The sequence below is a fragment of the Astyanax mexicanus genome, chromosome 3 (genome assembly GCF_023375975.1).
Source record: "Astyanax mexicanus isolate ESR-SI-001 chromosome 3, AstMex3_surface, whole genome shotgun sequence".
NCBI classification, from domain to species: domain Eukaryota; kingdom Metazoa; phylum Chordata; class Actinopteri; order Characiformes; family Acestrorhamphidae; genus Astyanax; species Astyanax mexicanus.
Genome location: NC_064410.1, coordinates 62,340,947 through 62,358,684, shown reverse-complemented (window position 1 = coordinate 62,358,684; position 17,738 = coordinate 62,340,947). Strand labels below are relative to the sequence as shown.

General features: G+C 37.4%; 2 protein-coding genes across 3 annotated transcripts in view; one reads left to right on the top strand and one right to left on the bottom strand.

Annotated features, from left to right (window-relative positions):
• wu:fc38h03 (acetylcholinesterase collagenic tail peptide) overlaps positions 1–17,738 on the top strand; it is a 761,412-nt gene that overhangs the window by 611,943 nt on the left and 131,731 nt on the right. The window lies entirely within an intron of this gene.
• Positions 1,638–15,582, bottom strand: nfe2l3 (nfe2 like bZIP transcription factor 3). The gene is made up of 4 exons (XM_007240651.4): positions 14,970–15,582; positions 11,021–11,125; positions 10,798–10,893; positions 1,638–7,457 (listed from the first exon to the last, which is right to left on the bottom strand). Exons 1-4 carry the CDS (start codon positions 15,417–15,419, stop codon positions 6,201–6,203), a joined length of 1,908 nt encoding a protein of 635 aa, XP_007240713.3. The 5' UTR covers positions 15,420–15,582; the 3' UTR covers positions 1,638–6,200.

Genomic DNA, 17,738 nt, shown 5'->3' with positions numbered 1-17,738 from the left:
TTACTTGACACCTGTGCACAAAATAAATAGAACACCAACTATACTTACTTTAGCAGCATAGTACAGTATAGTACTTAATATATATAGATATATAGATAGATAGATACTTTATTGATCCCCGAGGGGAAATTCTTGACATCCAGCAGCAGGTGTGTATAGTACACAAAGTTACAAAAAGATAAAAAGAAAAAAAAAAAAATATATATATATATATATATATATATATATATATATATATAAATGATACATATAAATACAACAAAATAAAAAATAAAATGAAATTATAAAAGTACAGTCTTTAGTGTGTGTGATGTAAAATGGAGGTAGTGCAGTTGAACACAATAGACAGCGAACACCAGTTGATGTGCATAAAGTAAGGATAAGGATAACTGATGTCCGCCATACAGAAAGTGCAAATACACAGTTATATAATAATTTAAATTTAGCAGTGCAAAAGATACGTAAACAGTAGATGAATGAACTAGTGAATGAACTACTAGTGCAAAATAGGGTAGAACTATAAAAATAGTGTTATGGGCATCAGCATGATAGTGTGACCATAGATGGGGGTATGTCCATGGTGTGGCCAGAATTGCTGGAAAGAAAAGGTGTCACAGAGTCTTCAGTTTGCTGTGCTGAGAGGAGTTGAAAAGTCTTATGGCCTGAGGGACAAAAGACTTTCGGAGTCTGTCTGTGGAGCAGGACTGGGACAGCAGTCTGCCGCTGAATGAGCTCCTCTGCCTGGTGATGGTGCTGTGCAGAGGGTGGTGAACATTGTCCATGATGTTCAGCAGCTTGCTGAGGGCTCTCCTCTCTGCCAGTGGTGTTAAGGACTCCAGCTCTAATCCCAGCACAGAACCAGCTTTCCTCACCAGCCTGTTCAGTCGTCCAGCATCCCTCTTGCACTTATATAGCACTTATTTTTTCCAAAACTTACCTAGACCTGAAAATTGCTTGTTTTTTTCACAACTATATGAACCATATAGCATGAACAATCATGTTTTATATCAAGTTCATTCAGATTTGACATCTTACTCCACATTTCTTGCCTTGTTTTTTGTTTGAAAGCAAAACCAATTGGTTAATTTGATTTCTTCTAGATAAAACTATATATTTTTTAAAAGTGTAGTAACAGGGTGACTTAGTTACAGTTACAGCATTACATAATCCACAGTTATCTACTTTAGCCACATATCTCCAGTTTAAAACGTACATTTGCCTAGCTACCCTTTTTATTGAAAATCTATTTATTATAATGAGAAATATGAGAAGTATATTATTTATTGGAGGACCCAAGCTGTGCTTTGGTCATTCATATGCCTAAAAAGTGTTTAATTTAATGAAACTACATGTATATAGCTCTTTTCTAGACACCCAATGATGCTTTAGAATCATGTATTGCACTCAACCACATACACACCAGTGACAAGCATCAGCCAATCACACAGAGCGTACTCTCAACCGGAAAACACCACCCATATCTCGGCAAAGTCATACATACACCCACACATACACATCAGGACAATATAGAGTATCTAATTTACCTGATCTCCATATTTTTGGACTGTGGGAAGAAACCATAGTCCACAGAGGAAACCCACACATACACGAGGAGACTTAGACAACAACAAGAAGCATAAAGTTATTAATTTATCTTCCTTTATTAATCGGAAAATAGGAATCCTTGCACAAATCAGAACACCGCAATTTCAGAGGAATTATTTAAGGAACAGTTTAAGGATTAAAGGGTGTGTTTGTTGGGGATTGGGGGTAATTCTCACCATATTTCATTCATTTTTTTAACTTTGGGGATCTAATGGTTACGGTATGAGGTAGAACAGATCACCACTCTTTAAGCTCTTTCAAGCAAACGTCTCGTCTCTTATCTTATCTTGTGCTTGTCAGGGTTCAGGCATGTTTCTAAAGGTTCTGAAGTTTTTTTTTTTTAACTAAAGGGAATTTTCAAATCAAACTCAAATCATAGAACATTAAAAACACAATTATAAAACAAACAAAAAACAATAAAAAGCCAAATCAGAACCCAAAACTGTCCTTGTGATGGAAAATCATATGCAATAGTACACAAAGTGGAATTATCAAAGCAGTAAGGCCAAACAGTAACAGTCATTAACGGCTGTAAAGACCTAAAGTACAAAAGAATTGCATAACAAAGAGCTGGATCCAGGGCTTAGTCTCAATCACTGTAGTAATTACACCACTCTGTGTAAAGCACATTACCAGCAGCCTCAGACAGGAACCACCACACAGGTAGAAGACGACTGCATCATTCACAAATCAACAATCAGCTGCAACACCGCAGTGGCATGGGTTTGCTTGTGGGAAGCTTGTAATTAGTTTAATTAAATCAGAAACTGTGAAATAATTCATTTTGACCCAGTTTACACCTTCTTACCTCCTGTAGCTAGTATCTGGATTGCATCTTTATACAGTTTAAGCTACATGCATTTTAACAGCGGCAGTCAAATGTGTCTCGGGTTAGTCAGATCAATGAGTTCTGAATGAAATCTGAATACAATTTAGCTGCAAAAAATTAGCATGATGCACACCGTTTCTAGCATTCTAGCATTTTACATGGCTTTGCTTTACCCAGATATAATCCTGATGATATACTAGTGCATCTCAAAAAAATTAGTTTTACTGAAAAGTTACTTTATTTCAGTAATTCAGTTGAAAATGTGAAACTCATACATTATATAGATGTATTAAACACAGGGTGATCTATTTTAAGTGTTTATTTATTTTATTGTTGATGATTATGAAGCTTACAGCCAATAAAAACCCAAAAATCAGTGTCTCAGAAAATTAGAATATTATTTAAGACCAATTGGTACTTTTGGAAGTGTGGGCAGTGTGCCAAATCCTGCTGGAAAATAAAACCTGCATCTCTCTATAAAAGTTGAGCAGAGGGAGAGCCATGTCATCTGCTGGTGTTGATCCACTGTGTTATATCAAGTCCAAAGTCAGTGCAGAGTTTTCCATAAGAGCTTGTCCTGCTGGAAAATGAAATCAATCACTGATCATCAGCAAACTTTACATTTCATTTGTAAAATCAAGGGATCAGAGTCTGGAGGAAGAGTGAAGAGACACACAGTCCAAACTGCTAAAGGTCTAATGTGAAGTTTCCACCAATCAGTGATGGTTTTCTGACAACTTTTCTAAAGATGCAGATTTCATTTTCCAGCAGGACTTGGCACACTGCCCACACTGCCAAAGGTACCAACTGGTCTTATATAATTTTCTAAGATACTGATTTTTGGGTTTTCATTGGCTGTAAGCTTCATAATCATCAACAATAAAAGAAATAAAAGCTTAAAATAGATCACTGTGTCTGTAATACATCTATATAATATAACTGAATTACTGAAATAATGTAACTTTTCACATTTTTTGAGATGCACTAGTACATGCACAAACATTTACAACGGTTGTCTAAAAGTCCAATGCAAAGAAAAAACGAAACATTTGAAAGGTTTTTGGGCATTTTAACACTTGTCCTAATAATAATAATAATAATAATAATAATAATAATAATAATAATAATAATAATGAGTCTACACCCAGGAACGATTCTGGGTTTGTTGGGGGAGGGGCTAATTATCTCTGGTTTGTTTTCACACACCAGAACAGTCTTGGATCGATTGCACAATCCTGTATGTAATTTTTCTGTTTAGTTTAATAAACGCCACAGCTGGTGGCTGCTTTTAATTCTTTTTTATTTAACACTCTTAAACACTGAAGAAGGGTTTTCGTAAGTTTTTGTGCGGTAAGATTTTCGACCAAATAATTGGTGCATCCATCCCGGTCTCTCAAGCTGCATGAAGTGACAAGGTATAAACGGGGTCTTCGCTTTTAAATCACATCAAATTAAGTTAAATTAAATTTACACAAACAGTTTACAGTAAAGTCCTGCTTCGGTAAATTGCTTTTTTTATTTTTTTTTAGGCAAAGTCATCCAGTGACCGCCTGCCTCCCATTTTTAAAACAGTTGCAAATAAATCTACTTTTATTTAGGAGTGGGCAATATGACAAAAATATTAGATTATGATATTTAAAGACATGTTCATGATGCACAATGTGCTGTATATTGTGATGGACATACAAAAACTGCAATGCAAAACAAAAATAAATCAGTGGAAGTAGATTCTTAAAAACAAAAAGTACTGGTCAAATACATCCTTCATATTCAGCACAGTGATTTTTTTATGCTAAATTGTTGCACTTTATCAAATCAAACAGATGACAATACTCTCTGCAACATAACGTGTGATTGGTCAGTTTTCTGAAGCGTCTGCACCAGCGTTTTAAATCCTTTTTTTTTTTTTTTTTTTTTGCAAATAAGAAATATTTTATTCATATATTTCATTGGTGCATTTGATAATGACGCAATACCTCAGGGGATTTTTGGAAACAACCACACCTATAAGTATAAGTTGTGAGGTGTTATCTTGTGTGTAAAATTGATTGAACACTTAATCAGCATGCTGATAGTGGGTTCAGGTGAATTATGGGAGTTGGAGTTTTTAACTTTATAGAAGGTTAATATTACCACCCACAGTAGACAGTGCAGTGCGAGGTAATGATGGTGAACAGGGACTGGCAACTCTAGCATGAAACTCAGAAAATAAATCTGCATTCAATGCAGGAGACCCCACCCACACATTACCCACAATTCAATGCAGCGCTCTTTAGCTTTTATAGGACATTGCAAAAGTCACAGGCCACAATAACCAGTTTCATGGTCTGTGTAAATTAAGTGAAATAAATCCACCAGTTAGACATGGCGAGTGGCAGAAGACTTGTTAGGTTTTCTAAATGCAGCGTATTAAATCACAATTATAATAATAGAAACATCAAGAAACAAAAAAGAGCCCACTTAAAATGGTGAGTTTCTTTGATTTTACCAAATAGAAAACCTCTGAATTTTTGTAGCAGAAGTGGCATAAAGTTATCCAAAAGCAGTGTGTAAGACTGGTGGAGAAGAAAATTGATTAAAACCAGGGTTATTCCACCAAATATTGATTTCTGAACTCTTAAAACGTTTCTTTGCATTATTTGAGGTCTGAAAGCTCTGCATCTTTTTTGTTATTTCAGTCATTTCTCATTTTCTGTAAATAAATGCTCTAAATGACAATATTTTTATTTGGAATTTGGGAGAAATGTTGTCTGTAGTTTATAGAATAAAACAACAATGTTCATTTTACTCAAACATAAACCTATAAATAGCAAAATCAGAGAAAATGATTCAGAAACTGAAGTCTGATTTTTTTCCAAAACTAAGATCAAAATTGTGACAAAACTGTGTCTTTATTTTGTCTTTAAAAGGGTATGATTGCTTTGTTATGCTATTCTATTATTATTATGATCATGGCAACTTATGACAGGCCTAACAATATGACAAAATTTAATTTAAACAATTGTCAAACCAAAATCAAATGAAATGAAACAAAATTTGACCAAAGCCTGAATACCAAATCTGGTATATATATATATATATATATATATTTTTTTTTTTTTTTACAGGTTTTTAAAATTATTTTGTCACTTTAGTTTTCTTCTCTTGTTTTTTTTTTTTTTAAACACTGTATATATGATACAACCTAAATGTATTTATTTTACATCTTGCTTTTCAAACAAAACATCATTGTTCAGAATAACTTAACTTATTTGATCTTTTCACTTATTTCTTTGCCCAGTATTTAAAAAAAAAAAAGCATCACGATGCAATAATATCGTCATATTGCCCACCCCTATTTTAAATTTCTTTTTGCAACCAAAGCAAAAATAAAGGGAAATGCCTTTAAAAAGAAAAAAAAGATACTCTCTTCTTAGGCACTCCTATCAAACGTCCAGTGTTTGTGCTACATTCTTCCCAGCAGAGATCTGTAGTCTGTGGTGCTGCAATATTTCAAAACAAGGAAAACAACATAAAAAAAAAAGATAAAAAAAAAATAAAAACAGTGTCTTTTTAAATTTTAAGTCATTCCCCCAAAGACCAGAAACAGCAGGAAGGATTCCACTGAAATATCCCACCATAGTGCAGGAAAGAAAGTTCAGTAGACCAAGTCTGAGTAGTCCTTCAGGAAGCGCACACACACACACATACACTTACATACATACTGTACTCACACACACACTCTTACACTTACACACTCAAAGTATATATAATAAGTAGTCTCTTCTCATTGTTTTTTGTCCTTCTTCCTCTTTACAGTCTTGCCCCCCGTAGTGGTCGTTCTCGCTGTGTGAGTGTGAGAGCGAGGGCGGACCACCACGCGCCCGTTTGCCCCACAGTGAATGGTGTAGTGCTGCGGGCTCAGGGGCTGCCCGTACTCGTCTCGCATCCGACTCAAGACGTCCTGCGACAGAGCTTCAAAACCCTCGGCCGCGGCGGAAAGAGCCTTGGCGGTGCGAGACCTCTCGCGCAGGAGCGTGTCTCGCTGAGCCGCGAGAGCGTCCACCTCCTCCTGCAGGCCCACGATGGCGTCCAGCTTTCGCTTTCTGCAGTTCTGAGCAGCCAACTTGTTCTTCCCCCGCCTGCGGACGTCCCTCAGCAGAGTGATCTCCGCCGTGGACAGGCCACGCCCCTCCAGAAGCTCCAGGAATTCCTCCACCGGCATGTTCACGATCTGTGGAGCCGAGTACGGGAGACCCAAAGCCTGCAGACGCCTCCCGTCCCTGCTCATCTCCTCAGGTTCGTATTCGTCCTCGCTGAGCATCTCCTGCTTTATACCGCCTTTAAGGGGCGGAGCCCAGCTGTGGTAGGTGTGGTCATGCAGGGCGTGCTCTCTGAGGTCCACTGGGGACCAATCGTAGAACGCAGAAGAGCAGGCTGAAGCTCCTTTGTTGGGAAGTGACTCAACTTCACTGCTGTAACCCGTGGCTCCGCCCTCGTCTTCGCCGAACGAATCAGAAGATGACGATGACGATGAGGAGCTGGATGAAGAGCTGGCCGGACTCCTGGAGCTGCTCTCCAGAGACAGACCCGAATCCGAGTCCAGGTCCAGCTCCTCCAGCCAGGGGGAGTCCTCGCTGGTCTCCACCCTGTTCAGCAGCTGAGGATCGATGCTCCCCAGCCCCTCCAGACCCAGCAGATTAATCTGATCAAACACAGCCTCGTCCAGGTACCCCCCCACCCTGCTGTGACTCGTCTCGTTGTGGGAGCTGTTGGCGGATAAGGAGAACAGAGGCAGCGGCAGGGCCTCGCCCGCGCCCGGCGCTGTGCCCGAGTGGGAGGAGTTAGTCGACTCCAGGCGGAAGAGCGACGCCCGCCGGTGGGGCGTGGCTTGGGATCCACTGGTAGGAGGATCTGGTCTGTAATCTCCTCCACCACCCGACACCATGGCATCTCGGAGGCTGGCGTTGTAGCTGACGGGATTCGCGAGATCCACGTCCACGTCCAGATCGGACATGTGCTGAGGGACCAACGAGTCAAAATCCTGCAGAACACACAAACAAAGTTAATCAGATTCATCTGTTCATTAGTGGTTTCCAAACTTTTAAAGGAACATACCAACCACAACGTTAAAGTACCAATTCGTACTACTGTTTGGGCCTGCAAATTATAGCTATTATTACCAACGGTATGTGTCCACTGGCACTTTTCTTCAATGCATGTCAACAGACCAGATCTCTCGTCTCGCCGCGTGTGGGCGTGTCCGTGACATTTTTTAATGAAAAATTTTCATAAACCTCACTGTAATCTAGAGTTCTGTAAATCAAAAATTTCCGCCTTTTTCAGCCTCTCTTCTGTGGTTAAAAGGCACCCTGCTCTGTGTGTTTGAGGCTTGTATGTGTGTGAAGTCTCAGCCTACTGTTCCCTGATTGGCTGGACCCAGTGCGGTGGCTGGATTCATTTGAATAAAGTTGAGCTCTGCTGAACGTTTTCGCCAGAGGGCGGGGCTGCGCTGAATGCAACGCATGCATGCGGTGGCTCTCACCACCGAAATGAATAGAATGGGCCGGGGTTTAAATGCTAGTGGACACACACACCATAATACAGATTGTGAATGGTGGCATTCCCAGGGTTCAGTTGTAGGGCCTATGGAATTGTAAAGAACTGAATTGTAGGTTTACATACAGGATCTACCAGCTTAAACATCAAACACAAACAAACTTGATGTGAAAATTAGCTGTAAAAACCTTTAGACCAGTCACTTATATTTTTGTGCATGAATTAAATTTTCGGAGGACATCTGGTGTACCACCCTGAAATTCTTTACGTACCACACTGATCTAGATCATGCAAAAGGTTTGGGCCACCTGTTCGTTTACGTTTTTTTTTTTTTTTTCAAAAAATCAGTGGAATTAAAAATAAATAAAAATAATAATAATAATAATAATTATTATTATTATTATTAAATTTACTTACAATTAGTAAGTTCTGCATTCCAATGGAACAACAACATTTACAAAGCTTTAACACTATGTTAATTGCATCAGTTCTAAATTAATATTTAGAATAAACATAAACGTTTTATAAATTCAGGTGAAACTAAACCTATCTGTAAACATTTGTTCATTTCCTAAATGATATCTTACCAAAACCCTGATTTTGTAAAAAATAAAACAATTTAACAAAGAAAATTGTGTTAGTGATACAATATGGCAATATTGTATATTGTCCCTGTCTTGGACTACTATAATTATTATTATCATCATCAATATTATCATTAATATAAACTCATCATCATCATGATATCAGAAGACCACAGAAATCTGATGAAATCTGTTAATCTTAGTATTATAATATCTCAATATATAATCAAAAGGTATATATTTTTTTCTAGGGTTAGTTAGACTGCATTCATTTGTAAAAAATCACAGTTTAATTTAATTTAATTCCTACATGTCAGATTTATGGTGTAATTGACTCTTTAAAGGGCCGGCTACAGAATTATACTGGCAGTAAATTCCAGTTGATCAAGATTAGAAGAGCACAACCCTGCTATCTAGAAATCTACCAACTGCATTTATTTCCAGCACACCTGTGTGTAATTTTCAGCCCTGAATAACTGGATCAGAGCCCGTATTCATAACACTCCTCAGAACAGGAACACTGATCTTCAGTTAGATTGTTGTTTTTGATTGCCTTACTGTCACATAGACTTGCTACCTCAGCAGCTCTGCTATTATAAATAAGCTTCATTATTAACACAGACCCAGCTGTGTTACTCTAGCAGTAGCAAGGCCATGAGAAGTAAAATATATTACTTAATTACATGTGCTGTGATTAATTCGTCTAAATTAAATCACATTTTATTGCATGCTTTGTAATTATGAAATATCCTTGCCCTAAAAGTAAGATGCAAATATTAACAGAATGTAGATATTTGATCATATTATGACCAACAGTGTAATAAATATATAAAATAAAACAGTACAAATAAAATAAGATACTAAAATGTTATTTATTATTTTAGTCAAAGGAGTCATTGATTTTAGTATACATGTTTTAATTGATCTTATCTGTCCTGGGGCTTTTATTATGAAGTCAATTATGGCTAATATCAAACTGGCGTTGCTAACAGTGAACTACCATTTTCACAATGCACAATATTTCTCACAATACATGTGATCACACACACAAAATACCAGAGTAGAAATAGATTCTTAAAAAGACCTACAGTATATTTCAGACTATGCAACGCAACATCAATAAACCTCTATTTTCTGGTCTATTTTCATACATAAGGCGCACCAGATAAGGCAAAACTATTAAAGATGCCTACATCGAAGTGAGCAAGTGTGTCGCCATGTTTCCCTTCTAATGGGGAAGCACTTAAGTAAAAAAAACAAAAAAAAAAACTGTAATTCTTTAAAAAAAAAAAAAAAAACATTTTCTTTTAAAATCAAACTAGTGCTGGATGTTAATCTACACAGATTTCTCTCCTGAAAACTGTTTATTTAAAGTAAGCTTAGATTTTTTATATTTTGTCTAAGGGTAAGTTTTCAGCTAAGTTTCTCTAGCACTAAGGCTGGGTGCAGCAGCATTAGCATTAGCTGCTAACCGCAAACATAAATGCTGCCCGATAGCACTAGACTAAGGAACCCTTAGTGTTCTGGTAACCTAGGGCAATATTAGCTAGCAGTTTGTCCCATGTAGCTTGGTTTAATATGCAGACTACAGTCCAATATACTCGGAACGGAACTGTAAAATAGCTAGAGATAGGTTAGCGGCTAATGCTAATGCTGCTGCACCCAGCCTTAGTGCTGGAGAAACTTCACTGAAAACTCATCCTTAAAACACTGTACTTCAGTGAAGTGTCTCAACTGCTCTTTAATACCTGACTGTTAGAACTCATACATACATAAGGCACACTGGCTATTTTTTTGGGAAAATTAAAGGATTTTAAATGTGCCTTATAGTCTTCTAATCATCTCCCATACTGAGTACAATGACTTTTATAATATTATAATATAATATACTGCAATTCATCATTAATCAATTAAACTGGATTAAATGCTCACTTTGTAATTAAATGTACAGTTTGGTCAGCATTGTTTAAGCACTAATGGTATCATTAAATGCATATAATACAGTAAATTTCAACAGGATAAGAAAATGTATATCACAATACTGTAAAATATTGTCATATTTCTCAGCTCTAAATCTTTGTAGTGAAACTCTTTGCAGTTAGTCACTATGCTTTAACTGCTAAAAGTGCATCATGCATCATGATACAATAAAATATATTACACTACTGCCCACCCCTGCGCATACCCACTACCTCCAATCTCACATTACATAACTGAAGACAAAGAAATTAAATTACTCACATCAAAATCTGACAGGAAGTCCTGCCAGCGAGAATTGAACTCAAGCCCAGAGAGAGGAGGAGGAGGAGGAGGCAGAACACTGCTACTTAACAAACCCTGATAAAAAGAACAGATTCACAGAAAACACACACAAACCACATTAAAATACATGTGAAATGACCACAACAGTAAATATATTAATCTATACACATACAGAACAGTGTGTTTTAATAGCTCCGCCTACCTCCTGCTCCAGTGCTGAGCTCTGGGTCAGATGGTTCACAGGATCAAGGCTGATCTCCTCCTCCTCATCTTTCACATCTTCCTCTGCCTGGCTTAAACACGTCTCCTAAACACACAAGAAAGAGAGCAAGAGGTTATAGCACCATTAAAAACATATAATAGTAATCCAGTTCAAAATGTGAAACTCATATATTATATAGATGTATTACTTACAGAGTGATCTATTTTAAACATTTATTTCTTTTATTGTTGATGATTATGAAGCTTACAGCCACTGAAAACCCAAAAATCAGTGTCTCAGAAAATTAGAATATTATATAAAAAGACCAATTGGCTCTCCAAACCATCACTGATTGGTGGAAACTTCACACTAGACCTCGAGCAGTTTGGACTGTGTGTCTCTCCACTCTTCCTCCAGACTCTGCTCCCTTGATTTACAAATTAAATAAAGTAAAATGTACTGATGATCAGTGATGGTTTGGAGAGTCATGTCTGTCATCTGCTGGTGTTGATCCACTGTGTTTTATTATCAAGTCTAAAGTCAGTTCAGTTTTGTTTTCCCACAAAATCTTACAGCACTTTATATATTACAGCTTCCCTCTGCTACTGACAACTTTTATGGAGATGCAAATTTCATTTTTCAGCAGGATTTGGCACACTGCCAAAGTACTAATTGGTCTTATATTATATTCTAATTGTCTAAAACACTGATTTTTGGGTTTTCATTGGCTGTAAGCTTCATAATCATCAACAATAAAATAAATAAATGTTTAAAATAGAACACTGTATGTAATACATCTATATAATAAATAAGTTTCACATTCTGAACTAAATTACTTAAATAAAGGAACTTCTCAATGATATTCTAACCTAGTCTTTTTTCCATATCAAGAATATTATTATTGCAAATATAGTCTGAAATATTTTAATATTATTTAAGAGCCATATCACCCACCCCTAGTGTGTTTGTGCATGTGTTCCTTTTCCATGACCCTGCAAGGTCACGTACAAATCACAAGTGTGTGTGTGTGTGTGTGTGCATATATAGGGGTGTACGACAGGTGCAGCACAGCCAGACACTACAAAGTGTGTGTGTGTGTGTGTGTGTGTGTGTGAGCTCTCAGATTAATGTTTGTACGTTATAGCTATAGGGCATGAGTTCTCAAATTCCCCCATCAAGAGCTTCTTGGACTCAAACCGAACGTTCTTTCAGTAATCTCGGCTCTAGCCACCAAATGACTCTGGTGCCAATTCAGCAGTTCCTGGACAGAGCTTCATTCTTAGAGTGAAAAAGATTTACACATTATGTTTCTGCCCCTGGCACTTACAAGATATGACTTAAATAAAGTGACTAAACTCAGCTCTGCCTGGACTTGATTTATTCAGCAACTCAAATCCCCGCAGAGAAGACAGACCAGACTACACCTACCACTCCTACCCTGGAACAAAGAAACTGTTACTCAAGAGCCGGTGGAACATCTAGTTAGGTATAGCAGTGGTTTTTATCTTTTTAGACCAGGTACCATGACCATTTCCATTTCCATAGAATCCTAAGGTTAAATATTTAGCTGTAATGCTAATGAAGAAACTATTGTGAACTGCTTACAGTATCTCCTTTATATATCCTATGGAGATCCACAGGGGTCTATTGTAGGGCCTTTACTGTAACACTGATGTTAATTACTAAAATCCAATGATCCAAGAAAACAGACTAAACATTAAAAAACAAATACAAATGCATGAGACAACATGATACAACCAGTGGTACAAGCTCCAAAGTTTGAAGTGGACCACCTTTGAACAATTTGGGACAGCCCATATGTTGAGGTCACATCTTTAGAAGCTTCTGATAGGTTTACAGATGGCAACATCTGAGATAATTAGAGACACACCTGTGAACATCTTTTTGAGGCACACCTGAAAACAACTGTTTCTTTGTGTAATATCATGAGGAAAGTCTAAAGAAATCAGCCAAGACAGATCAGGAAGAGAAATTGTGGACTTGCACAAGTCTGAAGTCTGATATCTGAAGGTGCCTTGTTCATCTGTACAAACAGCATAACTTTGGGGGGGTTGTTTTGTTGCAGGAGGGACAATAGATATAGAAAAATAGATAGCATGATGTGAAAAGAACATTGTGTGGCAATACTGAAGCAACATCTCAAGAAATCAGCCAGGAAAGTTAAAGCGTGGGTGCAAATGGGTCTTCCAAAAGGACAATGACCCAAAGCATGCTGCCACAAACTGATTACAAAGTGGCTAAGGGATAATAAAGTCTCTTTTTTGGAGTGGCCACCACGAAGCCCTGATCTTAATCCTAGTGAAAATGTATGGGCAAAGCTGAAAAGGCAGATGCGTGCAAGGCAACCTATTAACATGGCTCAGTTACACCAGTTCTGTCGAGAATCGGCCCCTTTTTTATATATATAAGGTGTGTGTAAACTTCTGATTTCAACTGTATGTTTGAAGACCATCTAAACTATCTAACTCAACAAAATAAAACATACCTAATATTACCATCCTGACCAGTTTAAGGTTACGTTTTTAACATAAAGCCTGTGGTCAGTAATAAAGACTGAATGTCTGTTATCCATAATAACAGGTGGAGTTCTCTGCTAGCATTAACTCCTCACAATGCCTGGCATTGTTCTCCACTGAGATCCTAAAAACTCAACTTAAAGACCAACAGAAACAGTTTCTGTCTGTTTAAAAAACTGATATGATATTATTCATTTAATCTAGATAGCTATTTTACTCAAATACACGTTAATTCAAGTGTAATCTTGGTTTGTAGTAAGTTAGTTCATTGTTAGCAGCATTTAGCTTAGCTTAGCTTGCTAACTAACGTGCCAACCGCCCGGAACACTGTTTCACTTTCGGCTTTGTAAGTTGTGTAAATATGTAGCAGTTCTCTAAGACACAATTTATCTCTGTTTAATGTAAATAACTCGTTTATTTAAAATGGTTAATTCAGTCCTAGCTGCTAATCTAGCTAAGATAATGCTAGCTAAAGCAAGGACTGGAGTTTCGGTGAGCTTTTAACACATCCTGATCCAGAAACTATAAATCCACCTCCAGGATTTTGCTGCATCTGATTGGGCGGCTATGTAGTTACAGTTATAGCTGCGCAGCATCAGAGCTGAACATTCGGTTGGAACGAAATTCAGGACAGGATTTTTTTTTTTTTTTAATAGAAAAGAAGTACATAGGCCCTTCTGATTGGATTAATCATTCTCTTTAACTGAAAAATTTAACTTCGTTCCCAATGCTTCAGAAAATCTTTATTTTGCAACCTTAAAACAACTTATTTGTTTTAAATTATGCATTTTCTGTTCTTTTTAAATGATTTTTTTTCATCTTTATTTTGATTACTTATTTTTTTGTTGATGCAATGTATTCAAAATAAATTCAAACAGGCTATGCAAAATAAGGCAGAAAAAAAACTATTTTAATATTTGTTTTACATTATATATTTAGGATTCTAATAGTACTATTAGTTAGTTAGTTAGCAGTATTATCATAATATTATCAATAATATTATTTCATAAGAATTTGATATACAATTTCAGAATCATCAGAAACAATATGTTTACTACTTCTATTTCTTATGTGTGCAATAGCTAAACTCACCAATTTACCAGTTCAACAATACGTGCAATAATATCATCAGTTATTTACTATTTATTACACTACTGTTTAACTGCTTTGGGTGCACTTTTGACCAATCCTGATCCAGAACGTACAAATCCAGCTCCACGATTTTGTTGCAACCGCCTGGGCGGCTCAAGCTGTGTAACGTTATAGCCGCGCTGCATCAGAGCTGAGCGTGCGGTTGGATGGAAATCCTGGAGTGGATTTGTAGCTGGTTAGCTGAGTGGCTCTTAAAATAAAGTGAAAGCTAGCTAGTTAGTTAGGTAACGTTATGTATGTTGTTAAACTGATCCACTCACAGTGTTTTTGTCCTCATAATCATTTTCATCTTCCTCAGCTTCATTTCCAAGGTTCTCGCCCCCGAGTTCTCCTCCAACTCCGCCCGGATCCTCGCCGGTTTGCTCGCCGGGCTGCTGCTGCTCTAATCCGCCGGGCACCAGGTGCACCAGCCACGCGTTGAGGCGGGTGGGGAAGCGGGCCGGAGAGCCCAGAGCCCGGACTTCATCCAGCAGCCGCCGGTACTCGAACTCCGGGCACTTGGGGTGGACCTGGTAGCCCGCGGCCGTGTCCCGGTAGCTGTGGAAGGGGGTCTGAATGAACGCGGAGCTCGGCCCGCCGTCAGTCTCAATTATTAACGGCGAGAAGTAGCCGCTCAAGTAGGAATCAACATCCACGCGAACTCCGATCAAACTGAGCAGAATGGTGAACTGGATCAGACCTTCTGTGAAGTATTTCTTCATGTACTGCATGTTTTAAAGCAGCTAAACAAACCAGACTTAAAAACACGCAGCACGCGCTTCTGATTCTGCAGTAAAACAAAGAGGAAAGAGCTACAAACAAAAGAGAAACAGAGAAACACAGAGAGAGAGAGAGCAGCTCCACCTCCACTACTACTACCACCACCACCACCACCACCACCACCACCACGCTGCTGCTGCTGCTATCAGACAAAGGGAACAGCCCAGCCGGCTCAGCTAAGCTATCTAAGCTATCAGCACCGGCTTCTGGAAACTTCCAAACACCACATTCCCATCCCACCCCAGCAGAACCGAACCCCCACACACACAACTCCCGAACACAGCCCAGAACCGCACCGGCCCGATAACCCCAACCCAGCACTCATAAACCTCCTATAATTCCCATTAAACTCCAGCTAACAACACTTCTGCTTTCCAGTCCCACAATCTCACTCTCTAATAACCATATCCCCTAAACTACACTACACTCAGGGTTGCCAGGTCTAGCAAAAAACTCCTAATCAAAGCTTGCTTGAATTACCTATGCTTGACTTTCCTTGAAAGTCTATGAGATACTAAGTGGTAATTGCGTGATACAAAGTTATAATTATGAGATGATAAGTTATAATGATGATATACTAAGTTATCTCTTTGAGATACTAAGTTATAATTATGAGATGATAAGTTATAATTATGATATACTAGTTATCTTTTTGAGATACTAAGTTATAATTATGAGATGCTAAGTGATAAATATGAGATACTAATTTGTAATTATGAAATAGTAAGTTATAATTATGAGATGCTAAGTGATAATTTTGAGATACTAAGTTCTTATTACAAGAAAGTATGTTATACTTATGATATATTAAATTGTACTTAAGATGTGATAAGTTATACTTATAAGATAGTAAGTGATAAATATAAGATACTAGGTTGTAATTATGAGATACTTGGTTATAATTATGAGATAGTAAGTTATAATTATGAGATGCTAAGTCATAATTATGTGATGGTAAGTCATGATTATGAAATAAGTGATAATTATGAGATGCTAAGATATACTTATGAGATGCCAACTGATAATTAAGAGATGCTAAGACATAATTGTGAGACTCTAAGTCATAATTATAGTAAGTCATAACCATGAGATGATAAATTATAATTATCAGATGAGACTTCTGGACCTTTAATTATATGTTATAACCATTCCAGGAACATGAAAAAAAGGCAGTTTCTGTGGTCAGTGATTCACCAGATATTTTTTGTCCTACATTATGTAATTTAATACTGAAGTGACCCAGGTATGAAGGAACACATAAGGAATCATGTAGTAACTTAAAAGTGTTAAACAAACCTAAATACTCTGTGAAACATTTAGGTTGGTCCTAACTGGGATGGTCCTGATGAGAGTCATAACGTTTTCGATGGTCTCTGCAACTGCAACATGAAGAAAAAACTTTTTTTTTTCTGTACTTAGCTGAGTAAAGAACTATAGTTCCAGAAAATGTGCTTCTTTTCTTATTGTAGTATATTATGATTTTTATTATTAAAGCCATGTATTATTACTTATTATAAGTGCGCTCTCTCTTCTTCCTTTTCACCCGCCGCAACTGTATTTTTAACAAGCCCAACTTGACAGGAAAACCGCGAATCTGGCAACCCTGTCCCAGACCGTCCCCTCGCCCGGAACGCGAAGAGGAGACACCTCTAATTTGCATAACTCGCACTGAGCTCCCATCGCAACAAGCTCTGATTGGTCCATTCTCCGCCTTCTGTCATTTTCCAGCCAATCAGGGCGCTCCGTGTTGACAGCTCAGAGGTCGACGGTTAACGGTTGAATGTTAGGTTGGGACTCCTGGATGGTAAAGTGAAGGTTCTGGAGGTTCTGGAGACACTTTGTTAGAATATAAAACAATAATAAAACCCAATCAGCTGATTAAATCCTATATAAATGTGCAGAGAAATGATTTACGATGCGCATAATGCAAATAATTAAATAATTCTGATGCAACATCCGGACACTCCCTCAGCAGTTTGACCTACTAACCCAGTTAAGGGGGACATCTCCATTCCCCCTTTATTTATTTATTTTTTTTTAATCGATTTATTTATTTAACAAAATGATGACCGTTATAAGGTAAAATTAAGATGTAAAAAAATAAACAACAAAATATTACACATATCATAAAAAACAATAAAAAAGGATGGGGATAACAATTTAAATGTATATTCTTTCATATATATTTTGTGTTTTAATTGTTTTTGATTTCTTAATATAGTTAAAAGATGTAACCTTTGATTTCCAAAATATTCCCCAAAATGTAGATT